The following is a 12,294-nucleotide window of genomic DNA, read 5'->3' as shown; positions in this document are numbered from 1 at the left end:
GAGGCACAATTATAATTTGTTTCCAACAATAAACCCAATCTAGCTGGAGCAAATTAAATCTTCCAACAGGCTCTTCCCAGTTATTTTACATATTTTCAACTGGATAGTTATTATCACAAGGCACTTTTCAGTTTTTATTAATTAAATTCTTGATTACATTTTGATTTCTACAAAATATTAGACGTGAGCCTTGTGCGATTGGGAAGGGTTGTTGTTTATAGAATTATGGAAGACTTGACATGTAAGGTTCCCCCATTGTGCCAGTGGTTAAATCTTCATACGCTCAGTACAAAAAGCTGTATATCACATGGTAGAACATTGAGTTATCTACCTAGCACATATTTCAGATTGCTGTGAATGAGAGAAAGATTTCTGTATATTTGTTCAAGGAACAGCCATTGTCTAGTTTTTTGAATAACATCACAAAAGGTATTTGATACGTTCTGAGTTCTCTCAGTACAATGTACTATCGATATTTGCAAGTCAAATGCTACTGTTCAGAGTACTTCATCAAAGGGCTTTCGCCTTATTCTTTCAGATTTAGCACTTTGAAAACTTCCACAGATCCAGACATTTATACTTCCTGATTTCTCGCATCATCTCTCCAAGATAGTGATAATACGATTTCTGTGTTTTTCGCTGTTGAGAAACAAACTGGATTATGAACAGATCACTACATAAACAGCTTTCTAAAAGGAGGCAGCTATTTTAAAAGAGGCTGAAGAAATGCAAAGAGGGATTTAAATTTTAATTTGAATTTATTCCAGCAAGTGAAAGGTTCTTTTGAGAGGGGATTTCAGCAAAGATGATGGTATTTAAAAGTGATAAACAAGCATCTAAACCTCCAGTCAAAAACAGTCATTTTGCTTCTTTCTAGTGTAGGGGAGGAATTGAGCTTTCTATGGTTACATCCCCCAAAAAATGAAAAATAAGTAATAGTAGTAATTAAAATGTAAATAAGTAGGATACGTGGAGATATTTCAACTGATTTGTAATTGAGTGATTAAAGAAAGGCCTTGATACATCTTTGTATTCTAGTCTCTGTAGAACACCAGGTGTACAGTACATGTGTGGGCCATGTATACGTTGTACAAGATACTGCATTCTTTGGTTTATTTCAGTGTCATACAGTATATTATATGTATACATGGTTACAAACTACCTTGCGTCCATAGGAAGGCCTTAGAGAAGGACATCAACAAGACGTGTGTGCTTGCAAAAAAGGGCAACGCCATTAATAATAACTAATAAGTGTTATTCAGTAGGTGTATACTTCGATTGAGATTGATGGAGTGTGTGTTACTATGGGAGATTGCTTCCATGGATGGTTGCCCAAGGGCAAGGGTATCTCACTCTCAGCAGGTCTATATGACCCGGTCGTTTAAAATGGAGTGTTTTGGAGACGGGCGCTTTACAATCAATTCATGTCCAATGGTAAACTACAGAAGAGACATAATCTTTTCATATACTGTATATTATATAGTGCTACTTGTCTTATGGCTGAACTGCATGTTGGCTCTGTAACATCCCTGTCTACATTTTGAGCTGACCACTAAACTCATGCAGAGGAAAACCTATGCCACACAAGAAAGACAAAGAGTTACATCATTTTGTTGTACAGTTAATCCGATCATGGGCAGTGTTTGTGCATTTGCTATCTTCGGAAAATGCCAGCAAAGGCGCTAAGTAAACCCATTTTACAAGACTCCCTCACAAGGATGCAGTGCCAGTATCGGGATACAATTTCACAGAGCAACTGTGGCTCAGTCACATAACCTAAGCAGGCTTAGGAAAATAGAGCACCACCAAGTGTTGCACTTTCTCCCTTTCCCTCTTTATGATGTATGTTTATCGGCAGACATATGGCTGATTTCAGGTTTCAACATTTCAACAAGGAATAGAGAGAGAAATCTAAACTGATTACTGCTGAATGAAGTAGCAGCACAATCCCTTAGAGGTTAGGGTACTTCCTGTAGGCTGTGTAGATACGGCTCTGTGAGTTAGTGGGAATGGGAGACACAGCTAGTGTGCACCTGGCATTCTGCATTATAGCCTGGCAACAACCCTCCTTTATAATTACACTGAACACACAGTAATTCAGGGTTGGGGCTGGAATAGGAAAACTGTATGTCCCCTGAGACTGCCTGTTGTAGTGGTCGGTTATGCAGAAAAGATGCTAGAGGTGCAAGTGACAATGCTGCCTTTGATGCTATTTACGGAGTTTACACTAGAAGGGATGAACATTTTTGTAGTACAGTGGAGCCATATTGCCCTTTTCAGGAACTGAACTTGGAAAAGACAGATATGCACAGATACGTAAACGATTGAACTACATTAAACAAAAATATAAACGCAACATGTAAAGTGTTGGTCCAATGTTTCATGAGCTGAAATAAAAGATCCCAGAAATGTTCCATATGCACAAAAAGCTTATTTCTCTCAAATTGTATGCATACATTTGTTTACATCCCTGTTAGTGAGCATTTCTCTTTGCCAAGATGATCCAGCCACCTGACAGGTGTGGCATATCAAGAAGCTGATTAAACAGCATGATCATTACACAGGTGCACCTTGTGCTGGGGACAATAAAAGGTCAATCTAAAATGTGCTTTTGTCACACAACACAATGCCACAGATGTCTCAAGTTTTGAGGGAGCGTGCAATTGGCATGCTGACTGCAGGAATGTCCACCAGAGCTGTTGCCAGATAACTGAATGTTCATTTCACTACCATTAGACGCCTTCAATGTCGTTTTAGAGAATTTGGCAGTACGTCCAACCGGGCTCACAACAGCAGACCACATTTAACCACGCCAGCCCAGGACCTCCACATCCGGCTTCTTCACCTGCGGGATTGTCTGAGACCAGCCACCCGGACAGCTGATGAAACTGGGGGTTTGCACACCAGGGTCTTGACCTGACTGCAGCTTGGCATCGTAACCGACATCAGTGGGCAAATGTTTACCTTTGATGGCCACTGGTACGCTGGAGAAGTGTGCTCTTCATGGATGAATTCCGGTTTCAACTGTACCAGGCAGATGGCCTCGTGTGGGCAAGCAGTTTGCTGATGTCAACGTATGTCCCATGATGGCGGTGGGGTTATGGCATGGGCAGGCATAAGCTATGAACAATGAACACAATTGCATTTTATCGATGACAATTTGAATGCACAGAGATAGCGTAACGAGATCTTGAGGCCCATTGTCGTGCCATTCATCCGCCGCCATCACCTCATGTTTCAGCATGATAATGCACGGCCCCATGCCGCAAGGATCTGTACACAATTCCTGGAAGCTGAAAATGTCCCAGTTCTTCCATGACCTGCATACTCACCAGACATGTCACCCATTGAGCATGTTTGGGAGGCTCTGGATCGACATGTACGACAGCGTGTTCCAGTTCCCGCCAATATCCAGCAACTTCGCACAGCCATTGAAGAGGAGTGGGACAACATTCCACAGGCTACAACCAACAGTCTGATCAACTCTATACGAAGGAGGTGTCACGCTGCATGAGGCAAATCATGGTCACACCAGATACTGACTGGTTTTTGATCCACACCCCTACCTTTTTTAAGGTACTGTATCTGTGACCAACAGATGCATAGCTGTATTCCCAGTCAGGTGAAATCCATAGATTAGGGCCTAATGAATTTATTTCAATTAACTGATTTCGTTATATGAACTGTAACTCAGTTAAATCTTTGAAATTGTTGCATGTTGAGTTTATATTTTTGTTCAGCGTAAGATGATAGCTTATGATACATTTTAAAGGTAGCTATTTACTGTAAGGTTGGTGTTATGAGAGGGTAACAAGATGGATAATTGATCAATTGGACAGAATTGCGGGTCCATTAGCCAAGATGGGCTAAATGACCTGTTCGTATCATCCACATACTCCACACTTTTTCCTCTGTCCTCATATTGGTGCATGTGTACAGAACGTGGAGCGTATCTGCCCTTTCCGGATATTTAATGCAAACTGTGTATGCTGATAAGACAAACACATGTTAATGTAAGTGTGGAAGTAAATAGGGGTACATCAAATAGGAGTGGAAAGTCAGACCTTACTTTGAGAGAGTACCACTAAAAGGCCTGTTAATCTCCATGTCACACTGGATTGTCGTTCTTTCACCACCTGCAGCAGTTTAATACCGTATACTAATTAATGTTCAATGCATATCATAAATGATTACGTTGAATGCATGCAAGGTATCAAAATGCTTCTGTAGGTATTGAAAGGAAAGAATGAATGTAGACTCAAAGTAAAGTTTCTGCCGCATAGAGAGAGAAGTCAGATTGGAGCTACATTAGCATGTGAAAAGAATAAACAGGAGCATTCTCAGTTACACACTCCACCTGGCTGCTCACCAATGTCCTTGTCAGAAGTCCACCCACCGCACTGGCTTACACTGAAAGACCTCCTAGGGACTGCAGTGACCATTCACTGGGTTCTCTCTCAGTCCCATGCACCTGTGACTGTTTTTGTGTTTGCTATTTTTTGCTTTGTCTTTTTCCTGGCAACGCGGTATCATTGGAGACACACTTTCGCTCAAAAGGAATTCTCCTGCCCAACAATGTGGTTTGTTTGTTCACTGGCTGGATAGAGCAGGCTAGCTAGAGAGTGTCAAATTGAAAACAATGCTGCTAGTAATAATTAAAATGGCCACAAGAAAAATAAGCTGAGAGAAATAGGCCTATGACTATTTTAAATAAGGAAATGAGGTACTTTTCCTCCATAGGTTGTTGGTTTCTTGCCTTTTCGTGGGGACTCACAGGTGCAGCTGGAAAGGTTCTCCTCCTTGCTTTCTTCAGACGGCTCATCCGGCTTCTCCATGGTCCTGGACCTTTGAGAGCTGCTTTTCCATTTTCCAAAGGACTTTGCCACAATCGCTTTGTCCGCTCCTTTCATTGTTTTCTGTAAAACACATTTACAGCATGACTTCCCAGGTTTATCCCGCTTGTGAGCCATCTGCCCTCTTTTCTGGCTCTCAATAAACCTGTGCTCATCTTTCCCAAAGCCCGAAGTAAGAGAGAATTAGGGCATTGTGTGCATAAGCATTCTCTTTCCAGAAAATGTGCTGATTGCCCTGACGTATTTTATTTTAGAGCGCTTGGACATTGTTTTTTTGCTTGACATTTTGCATCCATGTGTGTTGAGAGCAGAGCAGCATTGCCCGAATAAAACTGCTAAATAAAACAATACTTCAAAAAGTAAATAGTAGACATGCAAAAACTGCAAAACACATTTTCTCATTTAATCCAACTTAAAGGAAATAAAAATAGCACATTATGCCCTAATTGAGTGCTGTACAGTCCACAAATACTATTAGAAGGCCGATCAGGATTAGCGGTGGAACATACCTAGTTATCTATCCTTGGCTGCCAAGACTGCTAGCAGTGGGCAACTAAATTTCAAAAGCTGGCAAATCCAGTTGTCTCCTAAATACAGAAAGTACTTAAATCCAGAGCTAACACAAGAAAAAGACGGATAAAGGGTGCTCTGCATATCACGGCAAAAGTGTGTGCACTTTTCAGAATCACTGGCTAGGTTAAACAAATATGCTAAGTAGAGATCAAACCAATCCTTTGATCTGCAGCCTAGTTTCCAGAGGAATGGTTTGGCTGTTGTTGTAAATAACTTGTAGAAATCTGTACCATTTGCCTTCAGGTAACATAAAAAGTGCCAGGGATTCATAGTCAAATACCCTGTGGTTAGAAAATAGATCAGATTCAAAAAAGTATATAAATATTTGAGCTACATAGCCTATACTCACTGTACCATCATTTATTATATTCTGAAGTTTTATGATGATTGTAGGCTACTGTACAGTACTGTAGTCTATAGATTTGAGAAGTAGCTGACTATTGAATTACAGTCTAGCCTGTTCTATTTTGTATTTGGGGGGTAAAAAATGATCTCTTACCTCCAGCATCCCAGTCACGTCAAACACAGTGTGAAACTTTATGTCCAAACTTCATACAAAAGAGGCTTGAAGAATTAGAATGCAGATAGCTATGCAACTTGCTGACTAACTTTGCCCCTCTGTTTTGATCCAGCACACAAAGAAAAACGCTGTCCATTCAAAGCAGACAGCATAACTCTTTTCAGAGATGGGGGACCGTGAACAAACGAGGCCATGTCCTGAGCCGTGGCCAGCCACCAGCCACTCTCCCTCCCGTCAGCAGAGCAGAGCCCGGTGAGGGCCACTGGGCCTGGGACCAGCTGACACCACACCACCACACTCAACAGGCCAACAGTGCAACTTTTGTTGCAAACTATCTTCTGGAGAGAAAAAAAAATCTTCCCTCCCAACTTGAACAGACAGTGAGCTTTTCTGTTTAGCAGCTGGCGTTGACCCTTCACCTCTACTACTCCTTGTTCTTCTTTTAGGGGACACAGCCATGTTTGTACTGTAGTCTCTCTATGAGTTGTGGCAGTTGGGAAATAACAAACAAAAATAGGATGAATTATATCAGCTCATTGATTTCCGTAGCTACCTCTAGTTGTGTTCAGAAGCATTCTTATTCTGAAGTTGCATGTAGTTAGTTTTGCAAGCTTGTAATGTCACAAAAACATTTAAGGCTCTAAATGCATCATTTATATATTTTCACTTCTTATAGTTTAGCTTCACAAATCGTGGACAGGTGGACCACACACATTTGTAATTTTGATCTTATAAGCTAGCTAGCATGTCAGCACAACAACCAACATGTTAATTGTAAGTTGCTTCATGTTTTGCTTAAGTTTTTGACTTTATACAATTCATACATTACTTTTGATGTCACTCCCCTACGTCTTAGAAAGGTATGCTGTATCAAGGATGGTGGATCTCTACTGGATTTCTAATGGGGCGCAATTCCAACTGAGACTTAACCTACAGTGTTGCCAGTGTTTATGTGAATTTATAAACTGGGTGGTTCCAGCCCAGAATGCTGATAGGCTGACAGCCGTGGTATATCAGACCGTATACCACGGGTATGACAATTTTTTTATTTGTACTACTCTAATTACATTGGTGACCAGTTTATAATAGCAATAAGGCACCTCGGGGGTTGGTGGTATATGGCCAATATAAGGTCTGTATCCAGGCACTCCGCGATGCGTTGTGAGTAAGAACAGCCCTTAGCTGTGGTCTATTGGCCATATACCACACCCCATTGGGCCTTATTGCTTAAGTAAGCTCTAGTGTAATTCTTTTTCCGCAACTGTTTCCATCAGGAGTGTGACACTAGAATTAAGACTTGAGGCAAACAGAATCAACAACCTCCGCATCGTCAAGACAGTTGCTTTATGAGAAGGTGCTTTGTAATGTGTTAACCGTAGAAGGTGCTAAAGGTAGACTCAGCAATAGGATATAGAGGCTGAAAGTAAACGGCATATTGGGTCAAATTCCGCAAACAACTAAGAGCGTTGAAGCGCTAGCCTCAACTTCTCCCCCGTTTTGGTGCCCTGGCTACCATACTGTGAACAGTGTGAAGCGAACCCATGCACATGCACAAATACTGTGTGTGTCTGTGAGAGCGAAGTCTAGCATCTCGCTCATCTCAATACTGTATCTGCGGTGCTGCTCGTGTCAACTTCATTTAGCTGAGTCTACCTTTAACCCACAGTTAGTACACAGTCAGCCATTGTTATGTAAATGCCAGCTGAAAGGTACCAGTGGCCTGGCCTTGGCCCCAAGTCAGAGCAGATCCACTGAGGCATTTGCCCACTGGGACACTGAAGCCATGCCGTGGAGCTGGGAAACACAAGCCACAATGTGTTTCAACCTCATAAGCCTTTTTGGTAAATCTCTGGTGGAAATTCGCCATAATAGTCTCCGCCTACTACTGTGACTGGTTGGAGGGAACTTCCTCTGACCTTTGATACCTCCATCATAGAACACTCTGCAATCCTTGTAGTTTATAGTTATGCCTGTTCAAGACATGCTCTGGAACTTTGGCGACTACGTAGTATTTTTTAAACCTGCCACTTTGGGCTGGATGTGTCAATGTGTCGTTCATAAATACCTCATCTATGAGCAGAATTACTGTTTTACCTCAATTAGACACAAAATCAGTAGTTTGAAAGCCACAGTTTCTCTGGAAGCTGTCCTGCAGCATTTTCCCTACATTTATCCCACGTGGGCCAGCCTCTTAGCAATTCGAATTCTAATCAATGAGCTTCAGTCCCTCGCCATTTGAGTGACAGCTAGCAAGATGCACACACAGAAGAGCGAGAGAGAGCAATGACATGGTGCATACACAGTATAGCATTTGCACATCTGAATCTCTTTAAGGAATTAAGAGGTTATTATAAGTGCATGTGAAGAGGTTTCAGCCATTGGAAAGGCACTTTTGTTACTTGTTAGGCAGTGTTTGAGGAAAAGGCCTAGTACTTATATTGACATCAGATGTATAGTCTACAATAAATCTTCTGTAGACATCTTACCATAGATGACTGGTGGGCTACATCATGATTCTAAATCCCAGAATGGATTGACAACCTCCAGTTTCAGACTCTTGCTGTTATTAGCTAAGACCTGGAACTGAATCACGTCCCTCTGTATTCATTTGTGAGATGGCAGTGGTTGTTGTGAAGTGAGTGGTGGTGAGAGCCACATACGCATTATAGGAGGAAATTGTGAAGCCACATCTAGATTCCGGGTGTGATACAGTACATGTGGGAATGACTAACTAATTGCATCAGGCTGTTAGCTAGTGAAAAAAAAAATTATAATAACATCTACGTGTTATACTTTATCTTGTCAATCAGATGCCTGGAGAGGGAGAGGTGACCGATAACTTGAATCAATCATTAATCAATATTGTACATGTTCATTAATTAATGGTAATTAATGCCTCTTAAGATATCATGACAAGGACAATATTAAAATGATCAAACTGCTTAATTACTGTCATAGTAAGCTATAATGGGTAATGTGTTTTATGGGCATGGAGAAGCTGATCACTCATGTTATTGTGGGAATCAATGGGATACTTCCATAGCTTTAGATGTGATGTGACATAGTGCCACTGATTAACCTGCCTACTTTGTCTAGAACGTAGAGTGCACATTTTCAATAATTTCATACAAAAGCATTCTAAACCATTTGGCAAATCTCAAATCTCCCTCCTGGATGAAAACGCAAACGAGGAGAGAGGGAAAAAACATCTCTCTGACGACGAGAACAGAAACAGCAAGAAGTTCTAACAAGGGAAAGCCTGCCAGGTGGCGAACTGGCTGCACCAGCAGAACGCACAATCTGTCTGGCTTCTCCTTCCAAACCATTGACAGCTGCCGTCACCAGCCTCGTACACTCACACTCAGTAGCTCCTCAGCCTCTCTACCCATCCCTCTTTAGTGTTTCCTGCTAACCCCAGAGACAGGGTCACCTGGCCCTCATGGATGGCCGTCTGGGGGCCCTGCTGGCCCCCTGGAGACCTGCCTGTGGATGGGTGTGGGGCCCAATGTTGGGGCCATGACTCACAGAGGGCCTGGTCCTGCATGCCCATGTTATTATATATACAAAGCAAAAGGAGGCCTTTGATCTGCAAACATAGCTTCTTCTCTAAAATTAAACACCTACAGACCAAATGAGATGCATGGTATAGAATAGATTGTTTGGTTGAATCCATGATTTAATTCAATTTCATCATGAAAACTGAATCCACAATTATCATAAATGTCGCTTTTTGTTTGTCCATTTTGTAAAAATGATAGAAACCCCCCAATATAGAGTGCAAGCTTAGCCATAGAGAGCACACAGGCAAAAAAAATATACCATTTTCCAGAAAGCTAGCATTGCAACTGGGCCTAAAAATAAAACCTTGGCAAAGTTATTCTGATCCCTTATTGGTCCCATAGTTTGATTTCACATTTAGCATTTTGCATTCCCCTCCGCGTAAACATTTCATTCTTCTCCTCCTGTGGTACAATGAGACTTGAGTGACTTTGGCAGCAGATTTTGGATCGGTGCTCCTGAATCCACCAGTGTATGTTATCAGCAGGTAAACAAGCTTTCGAACAAAGCCATAATGGAACTGCAAGCGGCATAAAGAGGCTCATCTCAAAAGCTATACAACCCATCAAAGCTGGTGTCATTTCCTCAACACTGCCACTGCAGCTGGAAAACGCATGGCTGTTAGTTACAGTTTAAATGACTATCTATTTTCAGACACTCCAAAACTATTTGTATAGATTTTTTACTTGTCAGTTACTAAGCAGCCAGATTACCCCAATAAAACAACAGATATTTAATGTTTACTGGCTTCTTTGCTGTTTTGTTTCGGGGAGGAGGAAATGGAAAAATGGTGTCATGCACTGAAATCAATGGGATTTAGTGTTGTGTGTGGTATTTGAATAATTATTCTCATTTGCAACTGGAATAGTTCACTCTATATTTGAGAGGATTACATACGATTCTGAACTGAATGTGAAAATTACTTAAAGAGCACGTCAAATGCATATAGTACACTTTTTTATACTTTCTGTTACACTCAAGATAAGAAAGAAATCTTGTTAACCACACGTTAGAATGTTACTTACCAAACTTTGCCTCATATTTGCCTTTAGGGCACAGCACAGCTACTCAACTATAAACCTACGCACTGTCTCTTAGTGAGTGCAGGAGCCCCAAAACCTCAGCTTTCCTATGGTGAGTTATCTCTACGGTAGTAATTACATACAAAACTATGCCATCAGAAGTACATTTGCAGTAACAACACAGTAAATAGCAGTGTTGAATGACAAAATATCCATATTTATGTGAATATGTGTTACTAATAGTGACAGTGTTTTTTCTTCATATGTGGTGGGTAGAAAATGTAAGATCCAGATATTGCTGCTTACTCCCTCATATTTCTCGCTCATTTCATCAGGTATTAAATCTGCACCTGTCTGGGTTTGTGCCTGTAGTCGAATGAAAGAAGGGACAATAAAGGAGAAGATAGGAGACATGCCTGTTTGATGATCATTCTGTTTAGGTGAAGTTCTCTGCTTGGTCTCTCCAGTCTCTGACAGCAGATGTATAACCTAATCTCTTTCCCTAACCCCATTCTTATAGCATGAATAGGGGGAAATTTTATGGCATTAAGTCTATTTACTCCTTGGTTTGCAGTTCCAGCCTTCGCGATGCCACTGGTTCTTCTCCAACAGACCCGTTTCATTTAGATTTTGAAAAAATAAGATTGCTATAATGCATTCCCATTCATTTTCATTTACCCATTTTGAGTTCATGCATATATTTACTCAGTGAATAATACTTGTTTATTTGCTGCCCCTCTATCTAATTTATAGTGTCAAAGATGCAAGAAAATCACATTCAACTTATGTATGATCTTGAAATAGAGAGATGAGTAACAAAGGGTAGAATCTAACAGTCTAAATATGACATTCATTGTGCGTGCTCTCTTTCACTGCATCTTTTTGATATGTCACTATAACTCTACAACATTAGAGTGTTTGAATCGCATCTGATGACAAGTACATAAAAGCCTGGAGGAAATAATTCTTCGTATATGCCATTTCAAAGCAGGGGTAGTTGGTTATCCCTTGCATTTTACAGTTTGGAGTATCTTTGATGATTATTATTGGTCTTTCATACATGAGCCGAGTCAAGAGGAGATGCTTCTATCAAATCAACTTGTTGCGCTGATGGTATTAAAGAGACCAATTCCATATGACAAGGTGCTACTATGTTATGCATAGGTAACATTCAGGGTATGATGCACGTAGCTATCCAATCTCTAAAATGACGTTTTAAAATGTTTTTTTTCTTGTATGTTTTTAGAAAAACAGGTTGTACATTTACTGCAGTTGTATAGTTTTACAAATAACTCTCAAAGTTCCTGCATTGCAGTCATTTTCTCTTCATTCATATTGCTGTGGGCGACTAAATACTATAGTAGAAACCAAGGTCTCCTTCCTGCCTTCAAATGCCTCTCCACATACAGAGAACAATCTGGTTTTCAGACAGACAACACTTTCTTCCCGGCTAGCTACTTTGAGCTCCTCATTCACCTTACACAACTACTTGTGAGTTGTTGAATATTTTGTATGGTATAGCTCTATTCTGATGCATTTGGAGAAGCACAAGGCCTATTGACTTGAATAACGGATAGGCCTATTTGGGGTAATAGTTTAGCTGATGTGTTGAGACACATTTGAGGGAGGAATCAGTCAAACTGATACTGATGGAACTACACTGAACAAAAAACTAAACACAACATGTAAAGTGTTGGTCCCATGTTTCATGAGCTGAAATAAAAGATTGCAGAATTTAAAAATATATTTTTTTATTTTAAATTCTCTC

General features: G+C 40.7%; 1 protein-coding gene across 1 annotated transcript in view; it reads right to left on the bottom strand.

Annotated features, from left to right (window-relative positions):
* The window catches only part of LOC120020659 (suppression of tumorigenicity 18 protein-like), a 49,600-nt gene extending 44,690 nt beyond the window's left edge, over positions 1–4,910 (bottom strand). Inside the window, exon 1 of the mRNA XM_038964364.1 lies at positions 4,728–4,910. Coding sequence (XP_038820292.1) covers positions 4,728–4,910 — 183 coding nt within the window. The remainder of the gene's footprint in view (positions 1–4,727) is intronic.
* Between the last annotated feature and the right edge of the window lie 7,384 nt (positions 4,911–12,294).

Source organism: Salvelinus namaycush, chromosome 25, assembly GCF_016432855.1.
Source record: "Salvelinus namaycush isolate Seneca chromosome 25, SaNama_1.0, whole genome shotgun sequence".
In the NCBI taxonomy this organism is placed as follows: Eukaryota; Metazoa; Chordata; class Actinopteri; order Salmoniformes; family Salmonidae; genus Salvelinus; species Salvelinus namaycush.
This window is presented reverse-complemented; position numbering and strand designations above follow the sequence as displayed.